The sequence below is a fragment of the Gouania willdenowi genome, chromosome 12 (assembly GCF_900634775.1).
Source record: "Gouania willdenowi chromosome 12, fGouWil2.1, whole genome shotgun sequence".
NCBI classification, from domain to species: Eukaryota; Metazoa; Chordata; class Actinopteri; order Blenniiformes; family Gobiesocidae; genus Gouania; species Gouania willdenowi.
Genome location: NC_041055.1, coordinates 6,760,274 through 6,778,842, shown reverse-complemented (window position 1 = coordinate 6,778,842; position 18,569 = coordinate 6,760,274). Strand labels below are relative to the sequence as shown.

The 18,569-nt window shown below is 41.1% G+C and overlaps 2 protein-coding genes across 2 annotated transcripts in view; one reads left to right on the top strand and one right to left on the bottom strand.

Moving 5' to 3' along the window:
• Window positions 1–220: 220 nt before the first annotated feature.
• On the bottom strand, window positions 221–8,304 carry tacr1b (tachykinin receptor 1b). The gene is made up of 7 exons (XM_028462188.1): window positions 8,063–8,304; window positions 6,638–6,813; window positions 5,236–5,430; window positions 4,963–5,113; window positions 3,792–3,988; window positions 3,611–3,713; window positions 221–2,256 (listed from the first exon to the last, which is right to left on the bottom strand). Exons 1-7 carry the CDS (start codon window positions 8,282–8,284, stop codon window positions 2,185–2,187), a joined length of 1,116 nt encoding a protein of 371 aa, XP_028317989.1. The 5' UTR covers window positions 8,285–8,304; the 3' UTR covers window positions 221–2,184.
• Window positions 8,201–18,569, top strand: part of slc4a5b (solute carrier family 4 member 5b) — a 35,195-nt gene continuing 24,826 nt past the window's right edge. Inside the window, exons 1-3 of the mRNA XM_028463439.1 lie at window positions 8,201–8,377; window positions 13,813–13,848; window positions 17,946–18,010. Of these exons, the coding sequence (XP_028319240.1) occupies window positions 17,947–18,010 (64 nt within the window). The 5' untranslated portion in view covers window positions 8,201–8,377; window positions 13,813–13,848; window position 17,946. The remainder of the gene's footprint in view (window positions 8,378–13,812; window positions 13,849–17,945; window positions 18,011–18,569) is intronic.

Genomic DNA, 18,569 nt, shown 5'->3' with positions numbered 1-18,569 from the left:
CTATAATATGATCTTGGTTATAATAACAATGATAAAGAAAACAAGAATAATAGTAACTTCAACTAATCTTTATTTATTAAATACTTTTCGTACAAATAAATACAACTGAATTTAAATCACAGTAAAAACATAATCAAAAAACAAGATCTCATACAATGGTGATATTCACTATATTATATATCGTTATATTAAATAGTGGAAATATGCAAATCCTTATAGGTTAGTAAATGAAATACAAAATTAAAGCCAGTTATTTGGCACAGCCAAACAAAAATACTTCTCATACTTACATCATAACGTTAAACTGCCTGTTTACGTGTAATGTTTTCTCTTTTTCTAAATTTCACCAACAAAATATTTCCATGTAACCATTAGCTTTAATCGGTGAGCATCACAAACAGGTGACTGTGGACATGTGGTGCAACGTAGCAGCAGCAGAAACGCTGCTCGATGCTAACAAATAGCTTCTGTTTCCAAAACATTTTGCCCACTAGCGGCTTTGTTGCTATATTTGGTAACTTTCCAGACCCTTTGAATGACTTAAAAAAAAAATGATTTCTTATTTCGATATTTTACTTTATTTTCCCACAAACGAAGAAATATTTTCACCTCCGTTTATTTGTTTGTTTGTCTTTTAGCAGGATTACGTCAAAAGTACGTAACTCATTTTGACATATTTTTAACCAAACATCGACCTTCCGCTATGGAAGATTCCATTACATTTTGAAAAAAGGGTTCCGGATCAATATACTGATTCTGGATCAGCTTGAAAAATCCCTATCTCTCGTCATTGAGGAAACTTCTCAGTTTGTAATGGACCAATCTTGATGAAATGTGGCTCCGTTATGTCAGATTGCTTCTTTCATTACCCCGCAGAGTTTCATCTGGATCAGATCTAGATATTGCATTCCATCGCAATTTTCCTCAAAGAAATGGGTTTGTACATTTGGACCGACTGTATCATTATCAATGGGGATTGAAACTTGTCACAAGCCTTTTAAAGCTTTCGTTCCTAACCTTGGTTCGATCGAACACTAAATACATTTCCATGATAAACTAGTATATTAAAAGATCAATTACGATAACAGTGTTACATTGAAATTTGTAACATGTGTGTCTGAATAAAATGTATACTGTACATATGTGTGGAATAAATCAGATTGATTTTTTTTTCCAATTTACGAAGGGTTCAGTGCTTCCAATGAGGTTAAAAACCACTGCTGAAGTGTGAATGATCATGGTTCAAAGGATCAATTCAATTCAACTTCATTTGTATAGCGCAAATTACAACAAAGTCAGTTATTAAAATATAAAACAGATAATAATCCAGATAACTGCCAATATCTGGCAAAGATGAGATTTGGCGCTAGGTGGAGGTTTGCACTCTGGGTGCTCTTGTTTCATGAATGTTTTGTCATTTAATCACGTTAAGGAAATTATGAGCTAGCTAGACAAAAAAACTGCTTACATACATGCACAAAAATACACAAAATATAAAATACCAACACAAAATGAACATGTGTGTTGAAATCCACCGAGGCTTCAGTCGGTGTAATCCCTTTCACCAAAGTCTTTCTGTGATAAAACTCTTAAACTGGTCCAATTTGACGGAAACGCGACATGAGTGTGAGTTTGTTGCTGCAGCTGCTGTCTGAGGTCGGAGCGTCGTCGTTCCTCGGCAGTGATGACCGGCAGCAGCTCATCCGTCAGTTTATTTTTAGTCGACCTGCGACCCGACCGCGCATTGTCAACACACGCCACTAATCCAGACCAACAGGTGTGAGCTGTGCACGACGTGCACACACACACACACACACAGTCGTCCTCGGGGACTTGTGCAAGAGAAAGAGTTTCAGCATCAGATAACATGTCAACTTCCACGTTTACTCGAATTTATTATGGATGTGACAATTTCTACAACCAAACTACAACTAATTATTAATCATCTTCAGAGATTTACACCTAGTAAAATGAAGTATTGAGCTCTACTTTTTACACTGGAGTAAAGGTTACCACTCTCTGAGGTTGACATGTCCGTAGCGTAACGTAGTAGATCAAAGAGCGACGAAGTGGAGCCTGATTGTTCCATTTCTCCACTTAAACAGGTCACACTCCTCTGGGAAGTCACAAACACAATGTCTATTGTTGACATGCAGGTTATCACTTCTGCACATCACACGGTGGCTATTCGTTGGCTGCAGGATGGATGGAGGTGGAGACGCCTGTCTCCATCCGACTGGCTCGATAGCTGCTGAGCTGAAAATGCAAACAAAATGTCGTTATGGTCAAACATCCTTTTTAGATACACCACTAACTCTTCCCTTCTGTCTACTGTATCTGAAACCTACCAGTATTAGATAACATGGATACCAATGCTAATGGAGTAGTGTGGTAACTAGAAGTTTTTAATTTAAATTTTAAACTTTAACTGTTTTAGTTCCATCCTCAGTGAGCTAAAACATGCCTATTTACATGTAGCTGTGCTTTATTACTACTCGTTATCGTTTCTTTTTTTGTGGTTTGTTCTGCCAACAGGGGGCAGTGTTAGCATGGCTGTGTCAGTTATTAGCAGTGCAGTGTTTAACCAACATATTGGTAGATGTGTTGGACACAAGAAAGCTTTTAGACTGATTGTATTTGATTGGTTTTCCTGAAAGACTTTTTAGATGCAGGAAGTACACCCAACCAACCACAGCCGTCTGTTCGCTACTAGCTAAGTGTTTTGTTTGAAATGGTACACTCCGTACTATTTACTGTACTACTAACTCAATGAGTATACTGTCTTCTATACAGTATACTATTAGTGTGGTTAGGATGATGACCGATGGTGACTGTTCCCACTGAAGTATACCTCCAAATTTCCCAAGATGCATTTTGAACGTACAACGACAAAAACCTAAAGTACACAGAGGATTAATATCTCTGTTGATTCTCCACCTTTGAAAGTTCTGAAAACATTTTAAGCTCAAAAATGACCAAGTAGAATATCAACATGTGCACATTTGATCCATAAAACTCACGTATACACATTTCATGCCGACATTTCGGAGATTTTCGTAGACCCAACAATGTGCTACTGACAAAACAAGAGCCTTATTTTCAAAAGTGTTAAAAAACTAATGGAAGACAAGAAGAGATGCTTTTATTTTGAAAAGGGGATGTTTCAGTTTTAGATTGAAACCGGTCCCAGGATGATTTTACGTTCTGCACGCAATGCATCATGGAGAGGTTGAGTATGACTCGTGTGCCCAGCGTACACACTTCAAAAATGTCCCGACATATTATACATCCGGATATTTGTCGCATACTCAATCTTTCATAGTGAACACACTACTACATACTTATTTTGACGTCAGATTTAGTATGAATAGTACGTAGGCCAACAGGTACGACAGGAAATACCCTGTTATGCAGCAACCTCCTTTAGAATTAAAGCATTTCTGTATCTAAGGTGAGATTTATTCCATTCTAATTTTTCTCGCTTTTTTGTCCCACGGATTTTGGGTTTGACCTTCCTGCGCTACTCTAAATGACAGCAGGAGGAAATGTTTCCACGTCCCACAACTTGTGTGCGTTTTATTTGTTCCCTGTTGTGAGTTTTTGGTTCCACCTGAGTTTGCAGATATCGCGGGGTTTTCAGCTCCAGTTCCAGTTCGTCTTTGGCATCTATTGGTGGAAAGCAGCAGAACGCCTGCTGGAAACCCGCTCTGAACCTGACGATGAAGACAAAGGTTGGGAGAGCGGCGGGAAAAAGGTGGGGTCTGAAACAGAGGAGATGATTGGTTGCCCACCTGCTGTTAAGGCAGTAGTAGATGACGGGGTTGTACATGGTGGAGCTCATTGCCAGCCACATGACGGCCATGTAGACCTGCTGGATGTAGCGCTGCTCGAACCAATCGGGGAAGAACTGATGGAGCAGGAAGTAGACGTGATATGGCAGCCAGCAGACAGCGAAGGTGCAAACCACCACAATCATCATCTTCACCACCTGATGAAGAAGAGACGCTTGTGGCTTTAAAAAAAAAAACAGCTTTGGGTTTCCGATGTAGGAAAAACAGATTTCTTTACATTTAGTTTTCAGTCATTTCATTTGAAAGCTTCATATTCTGTGAGGCTTGAAATAACACACGTTATTGTGCTGCTTCTTTTCATTTTCAGTTTAAATAAATAGAAAATGTCACGTGATGTGGTTACAAAAACACTAAGTACAACATCTCGATCAGACCATAAATGTTAAGTACATTCCTGTATATTAACTGTTTATAGCACCAAATTAAACATTTCCTGCGTATTTTTCTAACATTTTCCCCTCCTTAGTCTCTTTTTGTGCTTGGCACCCCTTGTCTTGCCTGTGTGTAAGTACAGAGTGATAGTAGAATCTCCCTCTCTTTCCTTCTGTCCTCTTCCAGGTGCAGCACTTCTCCTTGATTACCCTCACTGTTAAAGGAGTTCTTGAACACTGTATGGCTGCTGGTGCTTTGTCTTGTAGTGAGACTCCTCCTGTCCACATCCCCAGGTGTCCTAAAGATCATTTCTTTGTGTTCTATTCATTTTTGTTTGTACATTTTAGTTGAGTTTATGCTTTTCAGACTTTATTGGACCATGTTTCGGGTGCAACCTAAGAAACACTAGAGGAATTATACAGTATTTCTTGGCTGGGCCACGAAAGCTTTGGGATCCCGAGGTGGTTGATGTGTTTGGAGAGAGGACCATCTGGGCTTCTCTGCTGAGGATTTTATCCCTGCGACCTACGAACAAGGTTGATGAGTTGAATATCGCTGGTGTAAAGTATTCAGTTACAGATTTCTACAGATTAACTTTACAGTGATTTACCCATAGATTTATGTTCTCCCTGTACTTTTACTATACCTAGTGGACCATATTGATTATGATTGATGATCTTTTTGGATCTTTAGTGTTGGGGTTTGTTTGAAGGACTGCTGGAGGAACACGTGATGCCACCTTGCGTTTGGCGATCAGCTGCACTTTGTAGTGCTGGGAAGAAGCTCCAGGGATCTGACTGGCCCAGAGGGTGACACCCACCGCCGTGTACGCCCATCCCATAATAATCAGAGGCAAGACGTAGATCAGCAGGGTGACGCACACGTAGTAACTGCAACATAATCAATAGTTAAATAATAATTTACACAAATTTCAGTTCAAACTAATGATTATTATTTGTATTAATACGTGTGTGTCTGTTACGCAGTGTGTGTATGTGTGTGTGTTCCTTACACTCTCTTCAGGTCTACGGTCTCGTACTCGGGCCAGTCGATGTAGCAAACGGTACGAGCAGGAAGTTGGAAGGTGGAGGAGTAAAAGTACTGAGGAAAGGCCAGAAGAAGAGCCAGAATCCACATCAAGAAAATCACTGACCGAGTCTGTGCGGAGGACAGACGCTGCTGCAGAGGGTAGATGATGGCCATGTATCTGGCACACACACACACACAGAGAGATAAAAAGTAGTGAAGTCTGCCTTTAAAAGCTCCTTTGGAGAAAAATAATCAAAGTTATTTCCACCCCGAGGCTGCTTTTGACAGAGTTAAATATGTGATGATGGTCAGTGTTTATAAGCGACAGAAGCACAAACAGCCTAAAGCCTCCAAAGCCTTCACATTAGGAAGATCCCGCGCTTTATTGCGCCACTGATGTAAACGTAGCAGCTTCACAACCCACAGGATACACACAGGTTATAAAGGGCTTCACACAAACACACATACATACAAAAAACACACACAGTTGTGAACAAAAACGTACATGACAAAAGGCACGTGCAAACGTGCACATACACACATGACACACGTGCGAGCGAACACACACATGTCCACAAACATCCAAAATTGCTAAAAAAAAAACTATGCACAGGCAAAAGCTCAAATGCGACAACACGCAGCATTAAGGATGTAAGAAAAAATCGACTCTGCGATATATTGCGATATTTCAGCGTGCAATAATCGTATAGATCCAAAAAAATGTCAAAATCGATTTTAATCATGTTTTTGAACAAAAAAAAAAAACATTTATTGTGCTAACATGCATAACACGTAAACGCCCAGTTATTATAGGATTGCTCTGGACACATTTATAGATGTATGTGGTTACTTTAAAAAAAAAAAAAATAAGAACTTAACAGAATCAGAATCTGTCTTAGAAGCAAAAGTTAAACGTTTTTGAAAAATGTGATTTGACAGTTTGACAAACATACCACTTGTTTTTGATATTGGTACTTTAAATATAGTTGGTTATCATTTGCTTGTTTTCGTATCTTTGAAAAAACATGAAATAAATAGTATTTCATAACATTTTGTACTTGTAAAGGTGAAATTTGTAATTATTGATTTCAGGACATATCGTGATGTGTATCGTATTGTTTAGTATCAGGGTATATCGTATCGTGACACACAAATCGTGAATTGTATTGTATCGTCAGAGTCACGGTAATGCACTCCCCTACACAAAGAGAAGCATACACAAACACATGTAGATGCACCCACAAACAAGTGTGCAAAAGCTTACACATGCGTGTAACGATACGCACAAAAACAAAAAAACTGACAATCATGCACATAACACACACAAATGCACAAGCGTGCAAACACCTGCGCACAAACACACCGATAAATACATGCGCGCAAACCTGTCGAGTGCGATGGCCGTCATGGAGTAGATGCTAGCAAAGATGGCAGCGATGGGGAAGAAGTTGTGGAAGCGGCAGTAAACTGAACCGAAGTACCACTCGTTGTGGACGGAGTAGATGAAGTTGATGACGGTGTTGAAGGCCGACATGGAGGCCTCGGCAAAGGCCAGGTTCACCTGCGGACAGAACACGGCCTTCACACGCGCCGCTGATACCAAACGCGGCACGACTCAAACATTAGAGACTCCAAACTGAAGAGGAGATGCTGGATTTCTGTTGTTTTCAGTTGGAGAACACGTGAGTTTTCATTTGATTTAGTTTGTAGTTATTTTATTGTTGTTTTTTTTTTTTTGGTGTCTTTGGTTCATGCATCCTGTGTGTTTCTACACACCCTGTTCTGTCAGTGTCTATGAACCTCCTGTTTTCACTCAAGCGTGCCTCGTCTCCTCATTGCCTTCTGTCTCTATTTAAAGGAGTGTGTGTTTGAATCTTTATCAGTGGATTGCAGTCTGTGTCAGTCAGTCCTTGTCTTGTGCTTGGGTGTTTTTTTTTGTGTTGTTGGTGATTGGACTTTTGTTGGACACCAGTCCACCTGCGTCCCCCATTATCTCTGGGTCCTCCCACGTATCCCTCTGTCACTGTGACAGTATGATTTAGCTTTACTTTGCAGTGAGTCACAATCTTTAGACCAAAGAATCTCAACTCATCAAAGACTTTTGTGTGCTCCTATTTTAAACTGGATTTATTTATGTATCATTTTATTGCACAAATATAAGTAGGTTATTAAGCAGAATTTTTTTTTTTAATCATAATCTCATATAGATACACCTTTTTATTACCCCATTGAAAATCACAGTAATAAGGGACGTTTTTCAACAGCAAATCTTTTTAATTCGTGTATCAAAGCTTCTTTCTATTTTGTATTCCTCAGTGTCAGGAATGATTTATTGGCATTTGGAGTATTTCTCCCTCAGCTACAGTAACCTGCGAGACATTTTAGTTTAACCATAAATAAAAATGCTTTTAAAAAAGGTTGTCCATATTCTCTTTCACATGGCTTCATATATTAAATAGTTACTTTGTTTGGGTCACAGCAACGGGATCACATGTCAAGACAGACAATAACAGACTCACAAAATCAGACAACAGACACTAAAAAAACATAGTCACAACAACAACAACAACACACACACACACAATAACGCAAACACAAAAATAGACATCCACAAGCACTATAACAGACACAAAACAAAATATTGAACTAAATGAATAAATGAGTTCTGTTTTAATCTGCCTGATGGACTAAAGGTAAATAATTTTTCCCCTATTGGAATACTTTTATGAGCTTTAAACTCGTCTAGACATTGCTGGATCAAACATCTCTTATCTGCGCGCGCTAACTCCCGCTGGGCGCGCGGCTCTCACCAGAAAGTAGTTGGTTACGGTCCTCATGCGTCGGTGCGCCAAGATGATCCAGATCACCACCGCGTTCCCGACCACCGATACGGACACGATGCCGCAGTACGCCGTGGCCCACAGCGCGATCTGCCAAGGCGGCTGAACGAACTGGTTCCAGCCGCTGCAGTTCATGGACGCTTCGGTTCCGTTGGAAAGGTCACAGTCAGAGGCGTTAAAGAGCGGATCCATCGTCCTGGACGCGGACTGAGGCGGGGAAGGAGGTTAAATCTAGAGTCTCCTGGTCTCCCGTTACCGGGTCAGAGTGATGTCTTAAAGTATAGGGTGAGAGGGAAAAAGGCTCTTGGTTTTACGCACAAAGCGCCGTTACGCACGACGCGCGCGGTCTTTCCAGAGTCCAGGTTTTCAACTCATCCATGCAATATTCCATCCATCTATGCAATATTACATCCATCTATCTGTTCTGTTGTTTTCAGTTGGAGACCACGTGAGATTTCTTTTTTTTTTTTTTTTGTCTTTTTCTTGTCTGCACATGCTGTCAAAGGTCAACACCACAGGAAGTGCAATCATTATGAGACAGCAATTCATATTTTGTTATTGCAATAAAATACATTGATTTATTTTATTGCTTAATTGTGACCATCACCAGCCCTCCCTAAGGAAGGGTAAGAAATCTTTTATTATAGGGAGGATATAAAAAGGGAGAGCAGTGTTACACCTAGGGGGCGGGGGGTGGGGGGGGGGGGAGCAGGGAGGAGAGACTCAAGGCAGGAAATAGAAAAGGTGGGGAAGAATAGACTGTTTTGCAGTGAGGGTGAGATGTGAGGTTGTAGAATATATTGTGCTTATTATGTTGTGTAATCCACCCAGTATGGTGACAAGTGTGAAGCTTAGCTATATTGGTGGTGGCTGTGAACAGGGGAATGAGTGAATGGTAGTACCTAAAGCAGGTATTTGGGATTAACGTGTCTAAGGTTAAGCCCAGTATGAGTTTTATCCCACATCCCGAGGCGTGCCAGTGCATCGTATACCAGTATATGTGCAAACAAAAAACCGCTACTGCAAGACCAGGAACTGCCCTGGGCCCGCAGATGCTGCCAGGCCAGCAGAAAGAGCAGAGGCCAGGGAGCCCCAGGCAACCCCCCCGCGGCCGAGCAACCCCCAAATGCCCCCAAGATCCCAGGCCGAGAGGCAGCCACCGACCCCCACACACACATCCGAGGAAGCCCCAAGCAGCCGAGCACCCAGCGCATCCCCCCACCGACCCCAACCCCCAACCCCAAGGCCCCCCGCCAGCATCCAGCCCCCCCCCACCCACCCACACCCAAGCACCCAACCCCCCGAGGGAAGGGCCCAGAGAGCCCCCCGCCCGAGACCCCAGCAGAGGAGCCAAGGCCCCCGCCCAGCAGACGGCCAGAGCCGCCCACTGGTGGGCCCAGAGCCAGCAGGGTCCGGACCCCAGGCCAGAAGGTCCCGGAACGGAAGCAGCACCGAGAGCAGCGCCCCCATGGATGACAACCACGCCCATAGTCGCCGAGGGCACCAAGGGGATGCTGCAAGCTGCCCCGCCAACCCCCAGGCGCACCGACCAGGCACCCCAGAGCGCGCCAGATCGCCTTTCCTTGATGCCGCCCACGCGATGCGCCCCAGACGCCCACAACCCCCACCAAAGGGCCCAGCCACACCGCAGAGCCCGGGTCACAGGGCGCCGCCCAAGCCCCGGCCGCACCCGCAGGTATGGCAGGGCGCGGCCCATACCACCCGCCCCGGAAGACCCCCGCCAGGACCGGCCCGGCCAGCCGGCCAGACCCGCCGGACCCAAAGGGCACCACCGCAGGACAGGGAACCCCCAAGGGCGAGCCCCCGGGCCAGAACTCCGTGGGGGGCACCCCCCCACCCCCCAGCCCACGAACAGGCCACAACCCAGCAAGACCACGCAGCCCCAGACGGCACAAAGACAGCTGCCCAGGTCCCGCCCCCCACCGGACAGTGCAGGCCACAGGGCAGTGCCCACCCCGGCGCAAGGGCGACCGGTGGCCGCCACCACAGGAGAGAGGGACCCCAATGGCACACAACCGATGCGCAGCAGCAGCCCCCAGCCAAAGGCGCAGAACCCACCCACCCGCCATCCCGCAGATAGCAGGACAGACCTACCAAGTGGCCGATACCGACCTCAACCCCTGGAACAGCTAGAGCTGCCCCCCAGCAAAGAGCACCACCCCAGAGCGCCAAGCAACCCCGCCCCAACCCCGGCGCAAACGCCGGTACCCCCCCAGCGCACCCACCCCCCACACCGGCACGGCAAGCCGCCCCGGACCCACACGCCGCGAGGCACTCCCCCAAGGCAACCAGGAAACGAGACAAGCGCCAAGCCCCACCCGCAGGGAAGGGGCACCCCCACGCCCCACCAGGCCGGCACCGCCCGGAGAGACCCCGCAAAGGGAGCCCCCAGCAACACTCCTCCACACCCCCCAGAGACCCACCGCCACGCCCGACCGCACCCCCCGATTTCCACACGGTAGCCTAGCCATCAACAGACGGGCCGGACCCCCACCCGACAGGCCCAGATGTGTGAATTTACCCACCACCCTGTTATGGTGCCTTTCCATTCCCCAATGGAGAGGCACTTCCCTATCCCCTGAGTGAATGTATGTGTTTAGTGAATGTATGAAGTGCTATTATAAAAGGGTGGATGGAGGGGTGCCGTGCTCCCCATCCAGCCTATGTGTATATATTTGTATGTGGTGCAATAGCTCCGGAGGGTGGAAGTGGTGGTCCCACCCTCCGGGGGGTGGTGTGTTGAGGTGTAATTAAAATTGGAGGGATTAGTAGGGCAGCCAGAGGTGGGAGTGCCGCCCCCGCGCCACTACTTAGTAGCGCAGGCGGCAGCCCCCTCCACCCCCAGCCCCACCATCCAGCCCCCCAAGGGTTGGGTATGTGAGTGTGGTGCAACAAGTGGGTGAGCCAGACCAGCTGGGAGTGAGTGATGTGAAGTGTCCATGTAGGAGGCCTGTCTGGTAGGAGCCCGGCGGACGGGCAGAGCCGGGCATATAAGACCGGCTGAGTCAGTCTTATATGATTTAGTTTGTAGTTATTTTATTGTTGGGTTTTTTTGGTTGGCTTTGGTTCATCCATTAATCCATTCATTCATCTATTCTTGCATCTTCCTATTAGGGCTGAGTGATATGGACCAAAACTCATATCTCGATATTTTTTTCTTAAAATGTCGATATACGATATTAATCTGGATATTTTTAGCTCAATAAAGTCTTACCAGAAAGACAATTCTTGGATTAAATGTGCTGAAGAAAAATGCCAGACCGGCACATTTATTAACAATATGTGCAACTTTTGGCTCTTCTATAAGGGACAGCACGTGTGAGTGAGGTCTGTAATGTGGCTTGATTAGGGGAAGGTCTGGGTTAGGACACACAGAAATCCATCTAACTGCTTTTCATGCTGTTCTGAGAAGTAACAAAATCAGTGACTCCTAAAACTAGTATTTTAATACAAAATACGTTATAAAATATATGTCTCCGAAATATGGAAATATTGAACTCTGTGAATAATATTATATATTTGTATGATGTGATTTGTACTGTGTGATTGTATAATTAAAAAGAAGTTTAAAAACATAGATATATCTTGATATAGGCGATATTGTCATTTTCTATATCGGCAAAATAGAAATCTCGATATATCTTGAATCACGATATACTGGCCAGCGCTACTTTCCATACATCCAACCATCACACATTTGTCCATCCATCCATCCATCCATTCACCCATCGATCCGTGCTTTCATCCAGGGATTCAAATTAGTATTTTTATTTTTATTTTTTTGCAAACACTCAATTATACAGAAATTATAGGCTGGGATTGAATATTTTCCTCCTTCTTCTGCTGTGATTCCATATCAGATGACAGCACTTTTACTTTGAAATAAATTAATCAATTATTTGCTGAAAATGGAGCTGAAAGTACGTTCAAACCACAATTCGACGACTAAAGGAAAAACTCACTTTTAAATGATGAATCCAAAAAACCTGCTGGAAGTCTTAAAGGTTGACATCCAGAAAAAGTTTGGTTTTGGTCATGTGTTTCTTTTTTTTTTTTTAATTCATAAAATTATACATCAGCTCATTTAAAGTAACGGAGAATCCAAATACATCATGGTTCTTCTCATGCAAATGGTAAAATGTGGTTTCACACTCATCTGTCACCTGCTTCTTTCACAGCAGGTGGACAACATGTTGGAACAAGTGTCGAAGAGAAGAAGTGACACCTGAAGGAAAAGTAGGAATCCACACATGAGACGCTGAAATACGAGTTAACAAGTGACAATGTAGGAGAAAAATAGTAATATTCAGATCTTAAACTGAGAAAATGTTAAAGTCATCAAATACAAATACACTGTAAACCCGAATAATTTACCAGAACTAAAAAAAAAAAAACGATTCTTTTAAGTCGATTAACTTAAAAGTCAAAATTCTCCAGACCTGAAAAGGTTGAATAACTGGCTACTTCTACTTTTTGATTACAAATAAATTAAAGTGCTGTATGAATTAAGTTTATTTTTAAATAATCCCCATTTGAAACCAGAGGAAAAACAGGACTTTATCATTCTTAGCATGTAATTACTTAATTCTAATAAAGTGCACTTAAGTTGTGATGCTTACTTATAAACAAATATTGTTCCATTTACTCAAAAAATATTAGTTAAAGTAACTCAAAAGAGGAGGAACATGTTACACCAAGTTCCAACATAATTAAGTTAGTAGATTTTTTTTTTTTTTAATAACTGAATATTTAATCTATTTAATTAATTTTAACGTTCGGGTTTACAGTGATACAAAAACATGATTCAGCATCAATACTCGGGTGTTTTAGCAAACAAGATATTTTTTTTATTCCGTATATTAAAAACAGAAACACAGAAATGTGTGCATCATGGTCAGGTTGTTCTTCCTTCTGTCCTTCCTTCCAGTCTGTTCCTTCCTTCTTTTCTATTCCTTTCTTCCTTCCTTCTTTCCTTCTTTTTTTTTATTTTTATTTTTTTCTGCCTTCTTTTAGTTTCAGCTCAGTGTTGTGGATGGAAAAACTGCACAATAGCGCTCTCTAGTGGTAGGAGAAGCTATTACAAACACAATAAAGGAGTTTGTTGTCATTTGTATTGTGACGCCATCTGGTGGTACTGTATAATAATTATTGTAATAGTTTGTACTTTATAATTTCTTCAACGTTTGGTATAAGAAACAGTGTATTTATTAAATGTAAATATACTTAAACATAATTTCACCATACATTTACTTAAATAGTATCATCCAAACTTCTATATAATTTATGTATTTATTATGACGATATGACCCCTTTCTTGTCCTCTTAACTTTTAAATAAAGCCTAATTTGTAGGTTAATAATCTAAAGAAATATCTGATAAGTGAAGTAAATCTCAAAATAACAACCTTAAATTAAAGTAAAAGTAGAATAAATAGATTGGTTGATAATACGAATCCCCATTAATCAGTTAATCAGTCAGGACTGTAAATTAACAGGAAATGATGATAAATGAATGTATCGAGTGTGTGTGTGTGTGTGTGTGTGTGTGTGTGTGTGTGTGTGTGTGTGTGTGTGTGTGTGTGTGTGTGTGTGTGTGTGTTATTGATCAGGTTCACTGTCACGACCTTCACTGTCATCGTTCATTCAGTTTTGTTGCACTTGCAGCTTTTTCTGCTCATAGTTTTTTTCCTCTTCCTGCAGGAACTTCTTCATTTCCTCTCAGCTTCCTCATACCAGGTAGGACCAAAACATCTTCCACACTTTCCCCTCATCCTGATGTTAGATTTCAGATGAACCCCAGTCTTCTGTCTGCTGTGAATCTTTGTGTGAAATCACCCACAAATCAAAGTGTAAACTGTTTGGATTTAGGCTCGATGGGTGCAAAGCTGTGGATTCTTTGTTTGAACTTGTGATGATATTTTTTAACTTTGCATTATTGGTATCAAGCATTGGAAATAGAACATAGCACAAGCCAAAACATTATGACCATATGAAGGTTTAAGATGTGAACTAAAGATAATAAGAGCAATGCTGTACATTGATTAAGATTTGATGATATAATCGTCTTTTTTTCTTTTGGTGTTTATTTGTTGAAAAGAAATTAGAAAATCATCTTTCTCAGGAATGTTGATTAAACATGTTGAAATATATGAATTAAAATAAAAAAAAACGTACAATAAAAGAAAATATGAACAATTGAATAAAAAAAAAAAAATAATAGTAATAATAACTGTGTGCTTAAGAAAAATTATAGTGTGAGGTCAAAATGTTGCAAAAGTGCTTGACAGTTAAAACATTGTATGTTTAAATAAATAAAACAAATAAACAACATACATTTCAATATTTATCAATAATTTGTATAAAATCGAACTAATTATAATAATTATTATAATATCTGCCTGTAGATGCAAATTTGAATCTTGCTTTAATCCGGAATATTTACGTCTATTGTTGCTAAAAAAGCAAACAAACATGTTCATTAACGTGCACTGTCCCTATCAAATAATAAAATAAACGAACAAATAAATAAATATCTTTTTGTATATATAAAGGAAATTGTAGAAAAAATTGTTGTCACAAATTCCCCTAATCTATTTCAACATTTTCAAATTAATTTCATTTATTTACTTTTTGACATCTCAATTTATTTTAGATTTACTTTTTAATCATTTTATTTCTTATGTCTGGGCTGTTTCCAGCGTTTCATTGTAAATCCTTTTGTCTGTAAATGAATAAATTGCTTCCATCAATGCTCTCGTGTGACTGACCTTCACAGTCACTGATCAGACTTCAGTTGGCTGAACAGCGATCAATAACGACATGTATCGATCAGCTCGACCTGCAGCACAGAGCCGCGGTGCAGTCCACTAATGTTTCAATAAAGCACACAGACACTTGACGAGTTAATTAGGTTTTAAAGGTCTGTTGTTGTTTGCTGGGTGCACGGGATTATAGTTATAGTTGACAGTGTATAAAAGTCAGACTTACAGAGCAGACGTGTTAGTCTGACAGGAGACACAAAATTACCTAAAAGGCCATATAAAACACTAAAAAGAGGTTTGAAAAAGCTGCAATTCTTCAAATATGCCATAAAAGTGAACAAACGAGCACAAAGAAACACAATATCAACAACTGAGTAACCTCTACAAATACAGGGATGCTCCAATCGATCGGGAACTGAACTGGATTGGCTGACATCCGCTAAAACAGATTAATCAGAATTCTCAGAAAAACTGATGATAAAGAAGCCGGTCAGTTAAACATTGCAAACTTCATCATCAGTGTTTATAATGTATGTCCAAAGTCAGTTAAAGGTAAATATACAGAGTATCATGTCAGCCAGTTGTTTCTGTTAAATACTGAGAAAAGTAAGGGCTCACTGACCTCAAGCTGTATTTCACAGCCTTACTTTGTTGTTGCACTTGATGGAATACACAATTTGTATTATTGTAAACCCACATTTACATTGTAAAGACAGCTAGTGAACAGAATAAAGATTTACAGTAGTTTCATTTGATTGGTTGACTGGGTAAATAGTAAATACTGTGATCATTGGCTGAACTTGGACAAGGATTTCCAGTTTTTTATGATAAAAGTTGTACAATTCCTGGTCTAACTGGTAAACTAATGAAAGAACAACAGTCCTGTTTCATCTGCTAAACTTGGTAAAGATCCTGATCTGTTTAGTTAACTTGGGAAAGAACTTCAGTGTTTGTCTGGTAAACCCAGTACCGTAAATTATATCTATTTTTATTTGCTGAACTTGGTAAAGGATTGTCGTGTTAACCTGGTTAACTTGGTAAACCTGGGGAAGGATTTATGTGTTAAACTGGTAAAAGTTGGTTAAGATCCACGTCTTCCTGGTAAACTTGACTTAAAAGTGTTGCGTGTATCTGGTAAACTCGGTAAAGGTTAATAGGAGATCAAGTCTTTATGGTAAACCTGGTGAAGGATTTCAATGTTAATCTGCTTAAAGTTGGTTAAGATCCTAGTCTACCCGATAAACTTGTAAAAGGTGTTCCATGTGTACCTGAAAAACTCAGTAAAGGTTTGTTGTGTTAATTTGATAAACATGGTAACATTGTTTAATACAGTATATCGGGTAAACCTGGTGAAGGATTTCAGTGTTAATCTGGTAAAAATTGGTCATGGTCCCGGTCTTCCTGCTAAACTCAGTAAAGTTTTGTTTTGTCAACCTGGCAAATTTGGTCAAAGGGTAATTCTTTTTGATAAACCTTTTAGAAGATTTCATTGTCAATCTGGTAAAAGTCGGACAAGGTCCTCGTCTACCTGGTAAACTCGGTGTGAACCAGGTGAAGGTTTGTTGTGTTAATTTGGTAAACTTGGTATCGTTGTTTGTGTGTATCTGTTAAACCTGGTTGAGGATTTCAGTGTTAATCTGGTAAAAGTTGGTCAAGGTTCCGTCTTCCTGGTCAACTTAACAAAAAAGTTGCGTGTGTTTCTGGTAAACTGGTAAATTATTCCACGTTAAACTGGTAAGCTATGTTGGAGTCCAAGTCTTTTTTGGAAACCCAGTTAAGGATTTCAGGGTGAATCTTGTAAAAGTTGGTTAAGATCCCGGTCTACCTAGAAAACTTGTTCAAGGTGTTCCCTGTGTACCTGAAAAACTCAGTAAAGAATTAACCTTGTAAATACGATCAAAGGGTAAGTCTTTATGGTAAACCCAGTAGAGGATTTCTGTGTCAATCTGGTAAAAGTTGGTCAAGGTTCTCGTCTACCTGGTAAACTCAGTAAAGGTGTTCTGTGTGTATTTGGTGAACTTGGTGAAGGTTTGTTGTGTTAATTTGGTAAACTTGGTATCGTTGTTTATGTGTATCGGGTAAACCTGGTGAATAATTTCAGCGTTAATCTGGTAACAGTTGGTCAAGGTCCCGGTCTTCCTGGTAAACTTGGTAAAAGTGTTGCGTGTGTATCTGGTAAACTCAGTAAAGGTTTGTTGTGTTAACCCAGTAAATTTGGTACATTAATCTTTGTTCACCTGGTAAACTTTGGTTAGAATCCAAGTCTTTTTTGTAAACCTGGTAGAGGATTTCAGGTTTAATCTGGTAAAAGTTGATTAAGATCCTGGTCTACCTGGAAAACTTGTTAAATGTGTTCCGTGTGTACCTGAAATAGGGTTGTTGTGGTAACCTGGTAAACTTGGTCAAAGGGTAAGTCTTTTTGTTAATCTTGGTAGAGAAATTCAGTGTCAATCTGGTAAAAGTTGGTCAAGGTCATGGTCTTCCTGGTAAACTTGATAAAAGTGTTGCGTGTGTATCTGGTAAACTTATTTAAGGTTTGTTGTGTTAACCTAGTAAATTCGGTATGTTTATCAGTCTTAACCTGGTAAACTTACTTGGAGTCCAAGTGTTTTTTTTTTTGGTAAACCTGGCAGAGGATCTTTGTGTGTTGTGTTAATCTGGTAAAAGTTGTTGAAGGTCCGGATCTACCTGGTGAACGTTTGTTGTTAACCTGGTAACCTTGGTAAAGGGTTATATGTATGTTTCTGATATACTTGGTCAAAGGGAAATATTTTTTAATCAGGTGAACTTGGTACAGGTCCTGGTCATGATTTAATGAACCAAAAAATAAAGTATTATACAAAATAAAATAAAATCTGGAGAATACGTTCATTGTTGAGATGGAGATCCTAGCGTCCCCCTTCGGTTGTCCTGCTCCCTGCAGGTTCCTTCTGGGGTTTTCCATTGAGTTTTCCTCCCGTCATCCATCGATCAGGGCGACACGTGTGCCGCCCTGTGTGGATCTGCAGTCACATGGTTCAGAGGCTGTGGGCTGAGAGGATTCCCCTCACTCAGAACATATCTCTGTTCCAGGATGGACCGGGATGACTGGCAGCGAGGGCGGAGTCGAGGCCACAGGCACTGCGACGATGATGATGGTGAGAAACCTGTGACCGCCACTTCTCCATTATCCTACTCTAAAGAGAGGTGGAGAAAACACAAACAAAGGACAATTTTTCAGCTAATAAAAGAAAAAAAACATGTTTGAGTATTTCAAAGTATTTCAATTTGTCGTATTATGTTGTAAAATATCAGAGTGACTGCCCTCTATGGTTTGAAACCCTGCTAACAATTGATTTTTGATATTGACTGACTTTTTGGGATCATCTTGCATCACAAACAAGCACTGTTTGCCCCTCCCCTTTTGTAAAAACTAGCAACTGTGACTACAATCTGTGGTGAGCAGGTTGGACTGAGAGAAGAGTGAGTAATAGTGAGTATTGTGTAGCTAGTTAGCATAGCATAGATTGTTCTTTGTAGATTTTGTAGTATATACAGAGCGTGTATTTACTGCTCCAGGAGCTCCGCCCATAATCAAGGCATTTTTTGAATTTCCAGCCTCGTCGCACAACAGTCAAACCCTGGGGTTTAGTTATTCATGAATGCCATCACTAAAAATACACCTCAGATGACTTTTATTTTCAGAATCAGACACCA